At 39.4% G+C, this 17159-nt stretch overlaps 1 protein-coding gene across 1 annotated transcript; it reads left to right on the top strand.

The window, feature by feature from the left end:
* Positions 1–6296: 6296 nt before the first annotated feature.
* Positions 6297–7508, top strand: LOC308123045 (relaxin-3 receptor 1-like; the record flags this gene model as incomplete). Its single annotated transcript, XM_080485297.1, has 1 exon — positions 6297–7508. The coding sequence occupies one exon, from the start codon at positions 6297–6299 to the stop codon at positions 7506–7508; it is 1212 nt and encodes a 403-aa protein (XP_080341423.1).
* Between the last annotated feature and the right edge of the window lie 9651 nt (positions 7509–17159).

The raw sequence follows: 17159 nt of genomic DNA, 5'->3' as shown, positions 1-17159 counted from the left end.
TATACATGTTTACAGTTCATTTCACACACACACACACACACACACACACACACACACACACACACACACACACACACACACACACACACACACACACACACACACACACGATAAGCATGTTTTGATGTGGCACAAGTTCAATGCCAAATGGCCTTCATATGTAATCTGAGCAGCGGTTGGTTAAAAATCTTGCTCAAAGATCCCTCAGCGGTGACCCATTGCCAATCAACGGTCAGTCACAAGCTCGCTTCCCTCCAGGCCCCACCGCCCACACTCAGACATATTCGAAAGGGAGTGAGAAGAAATGAAAACAATGTATTCAACCCACAACCCTTTTCTATTATTTCCATGAAGTCTGTAAAAGATGAATTCGGGAGCTTTCAATAATAATGATTTTTAGTCCTTTTGTAAACTCACTGGAATTAAAAAGTATGTTAACAAAAGGCATTCTGGACAGCTGTTCATATTGTGAAGCTCATATATTGATTTTATGCAACATTATTTTCATAACGGCAACAGCACGGTTGGCTGGGTTCAATCTGTATGCAGTATTGAGCTACTGTACATTCACTGGTGTGTTTACTTCTCTATCCACCAGTGGCGACACTTCACTGCAGCTTCATTTGTTTTTGTTGCGCTGAGGACAGACGAGAGGATAAAGTGGATTCACTCAGTACGAAGTGAATTTGCTGGACCAGGCAGGTGAGGGTTACATTAACAATATAAATACCTTTTGAACAGTGGCTCTGTGGCTTCTTTCAATGAAGTGGTTTTATCCAGTGTAACCCATTTTAGCTAGTAAATCGAATTCTGAATGAGAGTATTCTGCTCTCTGCATCTCATTTGCATCTATTTTTTTAAACTAACAGCAGGTTTGAGAACCATCTCCAAATTCCTCACTTTGTTTTTGAAACAATCACGCATTGACTCAACATCTATTTAGTTGTCCTGAGTTAGGATTGTGCATAATTGTACTTATATTTAGGGGTTTGTTTTCTTATGCTTTTGCATGGTTTCATGTCAGCTAATGGCCATCAACATTTGCACCTCGCACTGTGGACTTGGTCAGTTTTTATGCCGGATGCTCTTCCTGCCACAACCAGGATTTTGACTTGGATTCCCGACAAGGTGCTTAACTGAATGCAACACCAGTGGGAATGTGTCTCCAGACAAATCTCCAGAAGAGATCAAGACAAATAAAATGTAGTATTAGTGTTGGTGGACAAATTCCACAGTCTACCGTCCTTCTCCTCTTCCTTTCTTCCTTCCTGAAGTGAAGCGGCAGTCTTTCAGAATGTTGTGTTGGACTTTGTCCGCCCTATTAGATGGCAGCTGTTAGAAGACAGTTGATCAGACTCTGATGTCCACCGATGTCCAGTGTCATGAAGACCCTGGAGAGACTCATCCTGGAGCAGTTCCAGCTCCTGGTCAAGCCTCACCTAGACTCCATCCTGTTCGCCTGTCACCTGCTACTTGGAATATCCCCCACCTAGACAGACAGCCAGCACTGTGACAGTCATGTTCTCTGATTTTCCAGTGTCTTCAACATCAGGCCGGCTCTGCCCTTGTGTCCTAGATCGTTGGCTATACGACCAGCCGTCTCTATTTTCTGAGGCGGTGAGGCCTTTCAACATGTGCTTAACAATACTGAAGCTGTTCTATGAGTCTGTGAGTCTGAAAGCACTATCCTCTACTCTCTTGCATGCTGGAGCAACAAGCTGAGGGTGGCTGACACCGACGGGCTCCACAGACTAATCAAGAAGGTATATGACGTTGAAACAGTTGAGATGGTCATGGCTGTCTGAGTCCAAACTGCTGTTCGTCCTGGGCCAAGTCTCTCACCCCCTCCATGCTGTCCTGACCCACAGCAGGAGCCCCTTCAATAACAGACTCAACCCACTAAGATGCACTACATCACTTTACAGAAGACACTTCCTACATTTGGCCATCAAACTCCACAACTCTTCCATTAAACACATTTTGCATCAAGCCCCATCTACTTGTACATAGTGTGTTTACTGTCAGTCTGTCTACATGTATCTACTGTAATTGCTTTTCTAATATTATATTTATTTCCTATTTTATTGTATGCTTTTGTAAAAATTTGCAATTTGTGTGGATAGAAAAAGAACATCTATTCTGCTTCTCTTTTCATTGCGATGATGATAAAGAAATAATAAAGTTCAACAAATCTATAATAATGGCAATAACACCGTATCACAGTTTGTTTGTTTTAATTACAGTATTATGAAGCTTCCTCTATTGTTACCAGAGAGGGTTCAAACTGTTTTACAGGTCAGTAATATAGTCATACATGCATTATCGACTGTGATAGATTCAATTCGATCCGCCTCCTTTATACAGCTGCCTTATTAGTAGCAAGGTTAAAATCACAGGCATTAGATTAAGGTTTGGTGTTGGGCTGTTCTCTCCAGGAGTTTTTCCCCCCACACATACGCACTAAAACAAGAGTTGAATGTCAAGTTCAGCTTTTTTGTTATGCAGCACAATTTTCATTTGTTCCTGTTGTGAAGATTTATTCTCTTTGAGATGTGCTTTTTATGTTGTCAGGTTTCATTTCCGACTCACCAACTCAAAGATATCACAAAAGCAGAGATGTAGTTTTTGATTGGATCTTTGCTTGCTGTTGGTTCGGAGAATTGAAGTTGTGTCTAATGCGGTCCCATTTTCTATTTTACAAGATTGAAATGTCACAACAAAGAGACTGCATAATGCATGTCTTCCTCGAGGAGCAACTACCCCCTCTATCTCCCAGCAAATGGCCTCAGACTGCTTGTTGTTGGCTCAAATTTAACACCAGAGGGCTCTCTCTCTCTCTTTCTCTCTCTGTCTCTCTCTCTCTCCCTCCTCCCTACACACAGTGAAGTGTTGTTTTCTCATTCTTTCAAAGGGTGGCGACAAAGTCATGAGTCTTGATGAGGCCTAGATTCACTCTGCCCACAGACCCTCCAAACCCCCCCAGGCACAACTCATCTGACACACACACACACACACACACACACACACACACACACACACACACACACACACACACACACACACACACACACACACACACACACACACACACATTCATTCTTCCATCATTTTAAAAGCAGAATCAGTCAGGCCTATCAATGTAGATTTGGCCAAATTAATAATCTGGAACTTTCCACATTAATTTCAATCAGAAGTCATAAAGTGTAATCTAGTACAACCACTGAAGATGCTGAAAGAACTTCATCTAGATTATTACAGTATCCCAACTAACATTGGCCAAGTTTGACTGATAACCACAGTAAAATGTACATATGCACAAAAGTTTGAATCACTAACTAAACTGAAAATAAATGAAATAGTTCAGTTAGCACCAGTATAAAACACGCTGACAGAGGGAGAATATGCAAACTACACACAGGAAGGCTCTGGCCTGGAAGCAAACCTTGTCTTCATGCTTTAAGTTCTAGCCACTGCACTTGCTGCTCTCAGTGAAAATGAAAATTCTTTTAATGTTTGGACGTACAGTGTGTATTTGAAAGCCATACGGTGCATACAAGCTGGGGTCGGGATAGGCTCTAAAGACCTGAAGGCAGAACATTCTGAGGAAGTTAAAAGATTTATTAGTATTTGCAATGTATGTCATTGAAATGATATTAGGTTATTATTAAAATTTTAACATTGCATGCAAGGATTTATCCATGCAGTCACCCAGTGAGTAGACAGGCATATGTACATCAGAGGAAATATTCAGGGTTTTCTTTTCTTTACTCTTACATGCAGGTTTACTTAGTGCCCGTCTGTAAAAGCATAAAGTCTTGGAGAGCTGCATGTCTCACTCACTAGTTTATGATTATGCCTCAGTTCGGACGGATCAGCATAAATCAATTTCCCCACTCTTCCGCCTTTTCCCACATAATCTCATTTTGTCAGTCACTGCTGATGTTCTTTCCACTATCAACGATTTGTAATGAAGAGTCATCTCTGCTGCTCAATCTAATCTTCATGCAACGCCCCGGTTATAAATAGAAAAAAGATCAGACCAAACAATAATAAATTGGCCTTCCTATGGATTTATCGCCGGCGTCTTTGTGCAACCTGTTAGCGGTTCAAATATTGTTTGAAAACATATGATCCATACGATAAGGACATGTTATATCTGTACAAAGATCATTTAGCCTGATATGAACTTTTTATTACATTAGCGGAGAAAGATAAGGAATCTGCAAGTGTTAGAAAAGTGCTCAAATCTGCTTTTTAGAAACTATTTCATCTAAAAACTCAAAAAAATCAAGTTGTATCAATTTGGTACTATTACATTTTTTCTTTTAAAGATCGTTTTAAAGATCATCATGGTATGTTTCTGTGTTTGTGAAGAGCATAAAACAAAACAGACATACAGCTAGAAAAAAACCCACACGCAAAAAACAAAACAGCTGGCAACACACTAATGAAGAGAATCGCAAGGTCAAAGAAAGGTCACGTGATCCCAGGATATCTAATGATGAACTCGGCTTGTCTGTTTTTAGTTTGAAGCTGAACAAGGATCTGTAAACGGCATGGCACCACAAAGGACTTATTCTGATGCATCCTTTTTAAACATATAGTGTTGGTATGATCCAGCTGAAAAGGTTAAGCATTGGGATGTTTTACCAGAGTTTATAATGAATGCCAACAATGAAGTATGAACACAAGTTTTAAAAATTTTAAATACCGTAAATCAAATCAACCTTTATTTTTCATACGATCTGTACCACAGAGTGCATGTAAACACTTATTCAGATCAAGTCTCTAAATCTGGGAGAAAAAAAAAGAAAATCGTTCTTTTGGGTGTAATAATGAAGGTTGACCCAGGATTTATTACAAATTTGAAATGTGACGCAAGGTGATCAGTATTGTTTGTTCCCCCGTTTTCCTGGAATTTGGGATGTTCGGTGCTTCTGAATATGCAGAGCGAAGAATACGATGGGGCGGGGCCTGATTTCAGGGTGGGTTACATCCACGTTGTTGTTGTCGTCGGCGTTGTGTAGCAGAGCGTGTGGCTACAATAACAAACAGCTGAGGATCTCTCGCCTTTTGCATATTCAGGTAAGATTTGTTCTTTGTTCTTGGCCTTTGAGCATGTGTATTAAGGCTAATTGAAATAAATACTATTCAGCAAAGTGGATAAATATGTGTTATTTTTCCAATGTTGTATACCAGACAGCTGAGAGTTATTGTGACTAGTAAATGTGTTTACAAATGGCAGTCTGGGCGTCAGTCATTTTTAAGTGGCATTTAAAATGTTGAGATTTTATTGTCTAAATAAGGATGTATGATGCATTGTTTATTAATTATAAGGTAGGAAACAAAAAGATAACTTTTTGTTATGCTCATAAACATCTTAACAAGGCCACATATGATAATCAAAATTATTCTGTTATGGAATCTGATCATATATGATTTTCAGATTTGTGGGATTAGAAGGGTTAGTTTATTAAAAACAATTCTATCAAAGCTGAAAAATCGGAATTAAAAACACCTGTTTTAACTGGGAGCTGTTCAAATCAAATTATTTGCCTAAGTCTCGGAGAAACATTTGTTGAAGTGATCCGCTGAATAATTACTAACCCTGACTCATGAAAACAACCACTGAGGTCTCAGGAGTCCCCCAAAGATGAAGTGGTTCATATTAATTGTGATCATTTCATGAATGTCAGAGTTTAAGTGAAAATTTCGCGTCACAAAAATTTAAATTTCATAAATCTCGATTCAATCAATTTCTTGCTCATTAGTCATCACTGAGCACATCTCTGTTCTTCTGCACCGTTTTCAGAATTGCTTGCGACACACCGATGTGTGTGTATATCAGCATGAGCAGTTCCCATGTTTGGTTGCGCACTTGATTATCTACAGACTCATGTATGATTGCGTTATCAAAAAGAGCTTCTGGAAACCCGCTGACAGGCTTCTACACTTCAAATGGTTGAAATTAGTTTTAATAGCTCTAAGCTGAATTTCTATTTCCTCTTTGATTCTTTAGGGTCAAAATTAGATTATCTAACTCTGTGGGTAACACTTCAGTGTAATTTGTTTATCTGACAAAGCTAATCCACTTATTTACTCATAAACTACAGCGCCTATTATGCAATAATAACTTCCTCTTTCCTTGCAGGGACACACTGTCATCTAATAAACTGACATCCAGAACTTGCAGTACATTTTTAATTTGTTGTTGGCATCAGGAGGAGAAGTGGAAGCATCGCAGGATCTTAAGGATAATCACCGTCTTCATCCAGGGAACCCTCCGGGCAGCGAAAATGTCAAACATCGACTTTAAGAGACTCGAGTTCTTCAGCAACATCCTGAGTGGTTGCAGCGTCGGAAAATCCTGTAACAGCTCTCAGCTGCTTTTTCACAACGCAAGTGGCGATAATGGGCTGGAGCTTCCCGATGATGGCTCCCCCTGGTTAAGAATACTGGTCTCTGTGGTGTACTTTGCTGTGGCTACAGCCGGAGTGTTGGGGAACTTGCTGGTGATGTTCTTGCTGTACTCCACTCACACCATCACCACGGGCACCATCAATTTCTTTGTCTTCAACCTGGCTTTGGCACACCTGCTCTTCTCACTGGCCTTGCCCTTCTGGGCCGTGGACATCGCGATGGACTACAGCTGGCCTTTTGGTTTGGCCACGTGCAAGGCCGTGTCCCTGCTCACGGGACTCAACGTCTTCGCGAGCTGCTTCTTCCTGACGGCCATGAGTTTGATGCGGTACTGCTACGTGGCGGCAGCCCTGAAACCCGGCTCGTCTCTGTGCAGCAGGCCGTGCGCTCCTCCTCTGGTCACGGCTTTTATCTGGGCCGCGGCGCTCATCGCAGCGGCGCCCCGGGCCGTGTTTGCAGACCTGAGCCTTGTGGGCAGCGGCAACGACACAGCATGCCTCCTCCGTTTCCCAGATGGCACGGCCTGGCTCGGACTGAACCAGCTCCTGAGGGTGGTGCTGGGATTTCTGCTGCCCTACGCCACCATCATCCTCTCCTACCTGCTCCTGCTGCGCTTCCTCTGCCGCCACAAACTCAAAGGCAGCGGCTCCCGACGAAAGGCCGACATCTCGAAGTCCGTGGCGGTGGTGGTGCTTTCCTTCTGCGCCTGCTGGTTTCCGTACAATGTCCTCACGCTTTGGGGCGTCCTGATCCAGCTGGATGTCGTCGACATCAGCCCGTCATTCTACCAGGCACAGACCTACTTCTTCCCTCTGGCCAACTGCTTGGCCTTCACCAGCAGCTGCTTCAACCCGGTCATCTACTGCCTGGTGAGGAAGGAGTACCGCCTGGCTCTGCACAACGTGCTCTTCAAGTTGAGTCTGGCGATCATGTCCAAGATGCCCTACGGCATCACCTCGGAGGACGGGTCGGGGCAGACTGGGCAGCTGGCCATTCCACTGAACCACATGGACAAGGAGACATCTCAGACCGACTCCAGAAGATATGCTCCCCTGTCAGCCCTCCCGACTGTGGCCTCCACTCTGTAGAGCCACCGCACAATGAAGTCACAAGAACGAGGTGTTTTCAGAGGTTTGACAGCGTGTTTGAGATGAGCCTTTTTTCCTCTAGGCATGTACAGTATATATATATATATTATTGAAAATGTGAGAAGATGTACCAAAGCCTGTGTTGGTCTGCATGACATTGAATGACATGTGTCCTGAAACATTCAGTAATTAACTTCAGATCTACCATCAGTGAGCCTACCACCATGTGTAATACCTCCTCCAACATCTTATCTCATATCTGTCTTATTGTTTGTACTATTGAGATGGTACAACAGTTTACTGCTGTTTGAAATCCTGTATAAATGTAATGGAGTAAATATTGCTGCACTGTTGGTCCAAACTGTGTTCGTCTTGATTTGATTTGTTTGAATAAAAAACTTTAAAATCGACTTTGAATTTCACTCCATGATTTTTTTCAATTTTGTTTTGTTTTTCAGCTCTATTTATAGAACAAAACACCCACAAAAATCTATTTAAATGTAAAAATTATAACCTCTTGTTAACGAAGACGTGTTTTTTTTTTTTCTCCAATCGAATTCTGCACTGTAACAAACTAATGGCTCATGTGCGGCAACACTTTCAACCACCAAGGTCCATCACATTTTCAAAAGCTTTCAGCTCTCGGTAAAATGCCACCGTTAATATATTGGGTTTCCACCACCACTTCGGCAGTCCCACAATGTTTCACACAAAGTCTCCTTCCCACACATTCATGTCATGGAAGGTGATGAACTACTCTTCCACTCGGAGCATCTCCGAGTTTGATGTTTGGTCTCGGGACACGAGGATGTGATCAAACCTCCGGTCCATGTCTTCAGTCTCTATTCAGAAGACTTTAAATGTTCTAAATGCAGCTGGCTTTGTTTAGTGGTTGCTGTTTAAAGACAATATTTTATTGCTACTCATCACATCCACTGCATGCTCTCACTACGAGTTTTTGTTTTTTATTCCTGCTGCAAAACAACCCACCAGATTTTTATATATATCCTAAATGTGTAATAAACTTTATGTTTCAGGGTGAAAACATTAGGTCTTCTGTCTTTCTCTCATGCACACTATCATTTCATGCCATGGCTTTGAGTCTAAGTCGCATCTGTCGTCCCTCCCTGTACGTTAGTGTGTTTATCTGTGACCTCACAGCGAAGAGTTCCTGGGCTGTTATTGCTGGTCTCATCAGGTTGCACTTTGTCGAACTGATATCTATTTATCACTCTTAATGATAGTCAAAACCAGGACAATCTTTATATCAGATCATTACTTTCCTTCAAATGTCCTGAAAACCTTCTGAGCTTTCAGACACTCTTATGCAGTATTTACAGCCTTTCTACAAACACTGACACTCTATTAAAACACACTGGAGGGATCAAGTAGATACAAGGAGTTTGCGGCTTTATTTAAAAAGATGTTGCTGCATGAAACCTGCAGAACTTGTCAGATCAAAAAACACACAATTGTGTCATATTTCATTGTAATACTGCAGAAAGAAATCCTGAGTTGCTGCTGATTCTTCATTGTGTAACTCAATTTCGCCACAAGATGGTGCTGATGGTCAACGTTTCAAACTTAATAAACCTTCAACATACTGTATTCCTACAAATGGGCCAGATCAAGGAGTGGTGTGTGTAAATTAACTTTAACGTGAACATCTGCATGAACAACAGCATTACTGAAAGGGTTTCTTGCACAAATTACTTTCTCTTTAAAAAAAAAAACTTTAAATTTTGTAGTTTGCCATCAAGGTGGAGCTGCTAAATCGTGCTCCCATAGCAATAAAGAACTTTAACTTCAACCGATTCTTCTTCATTGATTAGTTAGTTGGTTTTTTTTTTTGCTCCCAGAGCTCAGAGGGGGAAAACAACTGCACCTGTTTAACATGTTACTTCTCATACTGCAGGTAAAAGTAAAAAAAAAAAAGTAAAATCTGGAATTTTCTGCATCAGTAAGTCAAAAATACAGTGCTTAACATAATACCACACAAACACATTATATTTGTTAAACATATCCGTTAAAGCATGCCACAGATGATTCAGAAATAGTTCAAATATCCTGATTAAAGAAATTGACTTTGTCAAATCATTTCTGCTCAATGAAAACACAAATACAGGGTTTTTGATTCACAAATGAACACCAGTGTATCAAAGGCAGAATAGAAATTGATTAAAGTGAAGACGACGACGAGGAGGAGGAGGAGGAGGCGGCGGCGAAGACGACGACGACGACGACGACGACGAGGACGAGGACGAGGACGACGAGGAGGAGTCTTGTGAAAGCGTCACGCGAGGCTGTTGAGGAGGCTGAAGGAGCAGTGAGAGCAGGGATATGATTCACCTTCATTTTCTTGCAGGCGGTTTGCCTGCGGTCCTTTGGCCTGGCCGGGGTCTGATGGAGAGCTGCTGACATCCCATTACCCACTCAACCACTGAAAGTGACACCAGGGGAAGTGATGAGGTGCTCAACAAACCGGCTGTTTAGTCGTTAGATTCCAGCACTTTAGACTGCAGCGCTGCACTCGAGGAACATACCCTGTAAATGTACAGTAAAGAGCCGGCAGCTACAGGTTATTCCACAGTGAACCTACTGTATTTTACATCAACAGTATGTCACTGCATTAAATATTACAGTATTATGCAATAAGAGTATGAGCTTTACAGTATAATAATGTTATTTTACAGTTGCTACTGTAATCTTCATAATACTGTAGAATGCATAGCATAGAATGTGATGATATAGAACATGAAGATAGTAGTGATTTAAAAATGTCACACCTCAAAATAATGACTCCTGAAAATTGTCAGCACAAAAATGACACTGAAAAAAGATGACTTTTTAACATAATCAAGTTCAGCATCAAACATCATTACATTTCTGTGTCATACAAACCTTTCTTAATGCTAAACAGGATCTCACTTTGCATGGCCCGGTCCAGGTATTCTCACTTTAGTTTATATTGTTCTTATACAATAACAAAATATGTCAAATAAACATTGAATTCATAACAGTGATTAACTGCTGCATTGCACATATTCAGCACCTAACACATTTTTAATAATTCCAGTCTTGTACTATACTATACATTAGAACAATTAGCATTATCAACATAAGATGGCACATCACACTTTAGGTACGCTGCCTTCAGAATCAGTAATAACTCGTGATCAAATAGAATAAACACCAAGTCGAGGAACAAACCTGAAACTTCATCATGAACACACTTGGACTGAAGTATATTGAAACAGAATGCTGAGACTTGTTCCCTTAAAATGTCAACATGATCATCCTGCTGCAGAGCTTTTCCTTTGTCAAAGTGAAGTCCTGCGTGGAGACGTGTTGTGGGTTTACATAAAACCCAATTCGAAGTCCATGAGTCGATTTATAAGTGTGGCCAAACACTTCATGGTAGCAGCCTTTTTCTGGACCAATATCCCCGTCTTCTTGGACATGGTCTTCCCCCCGGGCCTTTTGTTCCCCTTTCAGGGTCGGTACCAGTGAAGCACCTAAAGTAGTAATGGAGAAAGAATACATTAGATGTGGAAGGTGAACATTCATCAAAGAAACATTTTCAGGTCATAATAATGATCATAATAATGATTATAATCTGTTTCATCAGTGTGAGTATGACATGATTTTGACAAACAATTTTATCATTAGCAGAAATGAAACGTGTATTACCATTATAACAGTATCTGAGTTCTTTGGTTGGAGGCATTTACATCAAGTATCATAAGCTACAATGCTTTAAATGACTTTCCATGACCGGGCAAAAGTAAGATAGGTGAGAGAACTATATCCATGAGTGAGCAAAAAACAATGTGCTCATCAATAAAACGTTTATGGGGAAGATATGAAAACACAGAAATTAGAAAGACAGATATATTAAAAAAAAAAACTTACGTTCTGAACTCCATGCCTCACTGAGGCGACACTTGCCAGTTTCAGACATCTGTACACCAACGTTATCCAAATTAGTAATGACATCGTATGTAGAGTACAGTTGTGAAAAAATAATGTTAAAAAACTTGCATTGGCAAGAAGTATCAGTCCATCTGGTCGCTCTTCACCGTCGACCATCAGCAGGTGGACGAGGTGAACAGTAACTCCACATCGCCGCCCTGGTGGACAACAGGCAAAGCCTTCTTCAGAACAATCTTTAATGTGTCTTGACACACGTGATGTGAATGTGGACTTAACAGTAAAACATTTTCTACAACATATGAACAAGGTGACCATCAGATGCAGTAGAAAACCCCGGACGTCCCCATCACCTCGTGCTACATGAGTCCACATGACATGAAGTCCCTGCACACGATCGTTTAGTCCAATTCTTTTCACGTTCATAGCGATGTGAAGCGTTAATGCTGAAAACTTCGAATTAGCTAAAGTGAGTGCAGGAAAACAACACTTGCACGATGCATCAGGCAAACAACTGTAGTTTGAATGCGCTTTTTAATATTCCAGGTTTTTGCACAAACTGAATGTTGCAAATTAACATTTCTGTTCTATGATTCACCTGCCTTTATGAAAAAACAAGTCACTCGTTTAACAATGCTCTCTGAGGATAGTCAAATTCTTCAGCCAAATAAAGGCAAATGCTTAACATAGAAGGACCTACTTCATTGCACATTTAAATCAACTTGCATAAACTGCAACATGACCCCCTCAGACCTTTTCGTAAACTTCAAACATCCCCAATACAAAAGTCAAATGAAGCCAAGTGTTTGATTCCATCGATAAAGAGAGCGAACTGTATTTCCCTGGCTAGGAGAATTAAAGAAAGCGACTCGGTGGGAAGAACAAAGAACCAAAGTTGTGTTTATTCTGAGTTTAACGGCGACGGGAAACTTCCCCATTCAGTCTCACGGCCAACACAAGGTTACTTTACTTTAAAAATGTTATTAAGACATGAATGAGATCACGATTACCTTGTTAGGTGAACCAGCGGAGCAGGATGGATGATGGTGAGCGGTGAGTTTAGTCACTGTGGTTCTCTTCATTGCTCGGCAGAAAATCCTCATCTTCCATCAATGATGAATGAAATCGCTGATGCATAATATTTTACACCAATTTCTTCGTTGCTTTGTGTGGACTTGCTTGCTGGAAATATTCTTTTCTTGAAAACCATACAAATTTACAGTACACTATTAAACTGTGTTTATGTAAAAAGGTATTTTACTGTACGAAATATGCCGTATTTTTACAGAAATGAGTTTCAGTGTGTAGCTTCTGTACTATTTATTGTTGCATCAGTTTAAAGGATTCTGACCTGATTCACACTCTTTCACTTTATCGGCTCCCTTTTAATTTTGAAAACCTTGAAGCAACATTTGGAATTTATTTATTATTCCTGTAACTTTTGATCTTTTATTCTTCCTTTGGTAACATTTAGACTTTTTCACAGCCACTTAATTCATAAGAAACTTCTTATTGTTTGCTGGATTTGACCTTTAGTCACCATTTCTCAATGCAACCTTTCAATCCTTCACTGTTTTTTATGTTTTGTTTTGTTTTTTGAAGCATTTTTTCTACTTTATTCAGACATTTTTCACTTTATACGGAACATTTGAACTGTGTTTTGTTTTGAACGCTATTTTCAACCTTGATTTTTTACAATCTGCTTCTTTTTTTCTGCACATATTTACAACTTTTAAAATCAATGATTTTGGACCTTTTTCAAAAAACTTTTAACTTTTATGTATTTTTGACTTTTTTGTTGTTCCAATTTCATTCACAATCATGTTTTTCACCTTCACCAACTGTTTTGTTCTTTTTGTTTTTACTTCAGTCTTTAAACTTCTTAGGTAACAATTCCCATGTTTTATGGTTTAATTAAAAAAAAAAATCGTTTAGCTTTTAAATCAACATTTTGCTTTCATACATTTTGAAATCCGATCACCTTTCAACTTCTTGGGGGCTTTTTTATTTTCAGTCTTCCAGGCAACCTCTCAACTTTAAAGTGAACGTTTGAATTCCGTAACTCCATACACAATTTTTCCACTTTATTTAGCGTTTCACTTTTTTTTTTCTTGCAACATTTTGACTTTATTCAGTTGTTTTAAAATACATATACAACCTATAAACCCTTTTTTGTTTTTTTGCAACATTTTGAACATATTAACATTAGAAAGACAGTTTTTCAGTTTTAGAAAAAAACTTCCAGTTTTCCTGAAAACTTTGGACTTTAATCTTAAAGGAGACATATCATGCTTTTAAATCCTTCCTTTTTACATATAAATCATACAGTTGTGGTCTATACAACGCGAAACTGCAATGCTTGGGTCTGAATTCCTCATTATTATAGCTCCACAGGCCCCTTTTCAACCCCTTTTCTGATGTGCTTCTGAGAGCAACTCGTTTTGGGGCGGTCTCTTCAAATGCAAATGAGACACTTCATACCCCGCCTCCTCTCCAGGTTGCAGAGGTGACACTCGGTTCAACGTCACCCTGTTCGGCCATCTTTGTAGTTTGATAGAACAGATACAATTATCTAGCGGCGCAGAAACTTTATATTCACACATTATTTACAAAATGTCAACAACGGAAGATTTGTCCATCCAGCCATACATGTTGGAGCCAGAGTCGGACCCGGCGGAGCGAGATGAAAATGACGATGATGCACCTGAAGAACAACGTCTTCATATGGATGTAACGCAATGGTGTGTTACTATATTTACACTAACTTCTCCATCCATGCCCACTACTACAATACTGCCTGTATTACAACGACTATTTAACACAGAAGTTACATTATAATCTAAAACGAGCACACAGCGCTAACATATGAAGACGGTGCAACTGCTAATGCTAACAAAACAATGACAGGGACGTCTTATCATCACACTTTTTAGCGTTATATACAGCTTACCGAAGTGCTCTGTTCGTCGTCTCCATAGATAGAAGGAACTGACCGCTCAATCAGACCAAGTCTTTCGGCAAATCCTTCTTTATACTGGCGGAGGTTGCTGAAGCAGTCGTCCTTAAAGTGATTCGCGCACACAAAAATGACCTTGCCCACAGATGTGGGTACATTTCTGTGAAAAATAAAACTCAACCAGGCACTTCGAAAAGGTTCTGATGCTGGGAGACGGTGTAACGAAGCTTGTGGGTTACTACATCCAACAACCGAACATTTCGACTTATCCTCTCGTAACTTCGGTTGGACTACAAAATCGCAGCGAGAAACAAAAATGGCGGATTGCTCGAAATGTCGATGTCCTAATTTGGCAGTTCCGCTGAGAATACTGTGACGTCATTGTTCAAAAAACGTAATAGAGAATAGAAAAATCGAAACCGATCGCAAAATATGACCAAAACAGAATATAAAGATATCAACGGAGCACCTGAAGAGACTACTTTGAACTTTTCTGTACTTCTAAACACTCTAAATATACAACAAAATGCATTTAAGGGCTAAAAAAGTGGATTTAGCATGATATGTCCCCTTTAAAACATCATATGCAACCTCTTTTGTAACATATGTTGTTGTTTTTTCTGCCCGTCTTTTACCCTGATTTGAAAAGGACTTTATACACAATCTTTCAACTTTATACCCAGTCTTTATTTCTTCTTTTTTTTTTTTTTACATTTCCTACTCTTTCTTAATTTAAATAACGCTTTAATTTTGCTTGTTTATTGCAGTGTTTAAACTTCATTCACAATCTTTCAACTTCATTTTGAACTATTTGCAGCTCTCTCTCTATATGAAACATTTTGCCTCTGTAGAAGGCTTTTCTTTCCACTCCTTCACCCTCATATATGACCACTTAACTCGTGTTTCTGGAACATTTTGACCTTATTACGTCCGCCAAGGATGTAAAAAAAAAAACATTGGCGTATATTTGTTTATCTAAACTATTGAACAGATTTTGTCAACATTTTCACCTCATAGAAATCAGGCCAGGGAACATTCCATTCAATTTTGGAGGCGATCTGGATTCTGGATCAGGATTTCATTTTATAGGCTTTTATACGTCAAAACCACCTTAAAGATTTTCACCAAATTTTCCCCACTGATCGATGTAACCCTTTGGCGGACGTCAGAAATCTCTGATTGCTCTTTTTCCACAATCGTTCAACTTTAAAAACATTTTTCTATCTTTGTTTAGATGCATAATGTTCACTAGTTTTACAACAAGTCGACTCTATTCACAGCCTTTCAACTTTATTTTTGTGCAACATTTGAACTTTATTCACAGCTTTTCATCTTTATGCAACTTCTCATATTTTTTGTAACATTTTTGAAACTTCGTTCACAACAATTCACACACAACCGTTCAACTTCTTTTGTCAAATTGAAACTCTACTTGTCTTGGCCTTCGACACATCAATTCCCAGTGACGATATATTTTTTTATTCCTCTGATCGAGATTAAAAAAAAACCTCGCATAATGACTCGCTTGAATAGTTAAAGAAAAAAAATGTAGATTAGGGATTTATTAATTTATTTAAATCACTCAGAAAGAAAAAAAAATCACCTGAAAAATGAATACATTCCCTTTGTTCAAACAAAACAAATCATATCAATCAAGTATACTTACACTAATAATAATAATAATAATAATTACAAGCGCAATCATACCTACAATAAATACCAATATAAATAAAACTACCAACAATAAACATTCACCATACAACATCGGGGGACTGGAGGGTATGGCTTATCAATGGGGCATGGCTTATTTCAAAAGAAATCTCAAGTAAATTAAGGTATTACATCCAGTAGGCCTAATTCAAGTCAGAAATCCCATCAACTATATATTTGTGACACAGCAGGTCAATTGTGCAGAATAATAGCTGCCAAGAACAAAATATTCAGTTTCCTTCCAAAATGCAATACATCCATTTTTAGAAACATAAATATGTGGATTGAATATACAAGATATATATGATTTCATATATCAGGTCCTGCTTTAGCTGCAGCAAAGCGGCAGTTCTTTCCCCCCCTTGATTCAACAAAGGTTAATATATCATCTATAATGTCATTATTCTGTAAACATAAAGCACTTCTTCAATAATATCTACTATAATATTTATCATACAGTAGGGCATCCGTCACATTTGTCATTTGGATCAAGGAAAAAAAAAAAAAATACTCTTGTTCCTATTAAATATAATGAAAGAGTAACTCAAAGTGTCTGTTGGATGAGAGGCGACCCAAATGAAAGCAGAGCAGGTGTCTCGGCCCACAGACCCGTGGTTTCATGTGCTCTTTGAACTGCGTTTAGCTGCAAAGCCAAAAAACAAACAAACTAGTGTTTCCATATTTTGTGCATTTGGCTTCAGAGATGGTCCAAAGTGATCTGCGTGTTCCTTGTAACACCTGAGAGTCTGACGAACAGCTGGAACACAGTCGATCTCATCCCGTCGGTAAAAGGAGATTTCATAGGAGTGTGATGGTAACGGCACTTAAATACACTACTGAGCAGGACAGACCGGTGCGGATGGCCCTGCGGTGTACATGAGAAATCCCCAAAAGATAGCAATAAACAAGCAAAACTAAATCTCAACCTGGTTTCTTCATGTGGTTTGAAAGCAACGAAAAAAAAAAAAAAAAAAAAAAAGGTAACGTGTCCGTTAGCACTGTCACTCAAACAAATGGAGGATTTTCTTGCCTAGTGGGATAAAGCGTCCTCTCGG

The sequence above is a fragment of the Lipophrys pholis genome, assembly GCF_963383615.2.
Source record: "Lipophrys pholis genome assembly, chromosome: 17".
Classification (NCBI taxonomy): domain Eukaryota; kingdom Metazoa; phylum Chordata; class Actinopteri; order Blenniiformes; family Blenniidae; genus Lipophrys; species Lipophrys pholis.
Note: the sequence above shows the minus strand (reverse complement) of the source record. Positions and strands in the feature narration are given on the sequence as shown.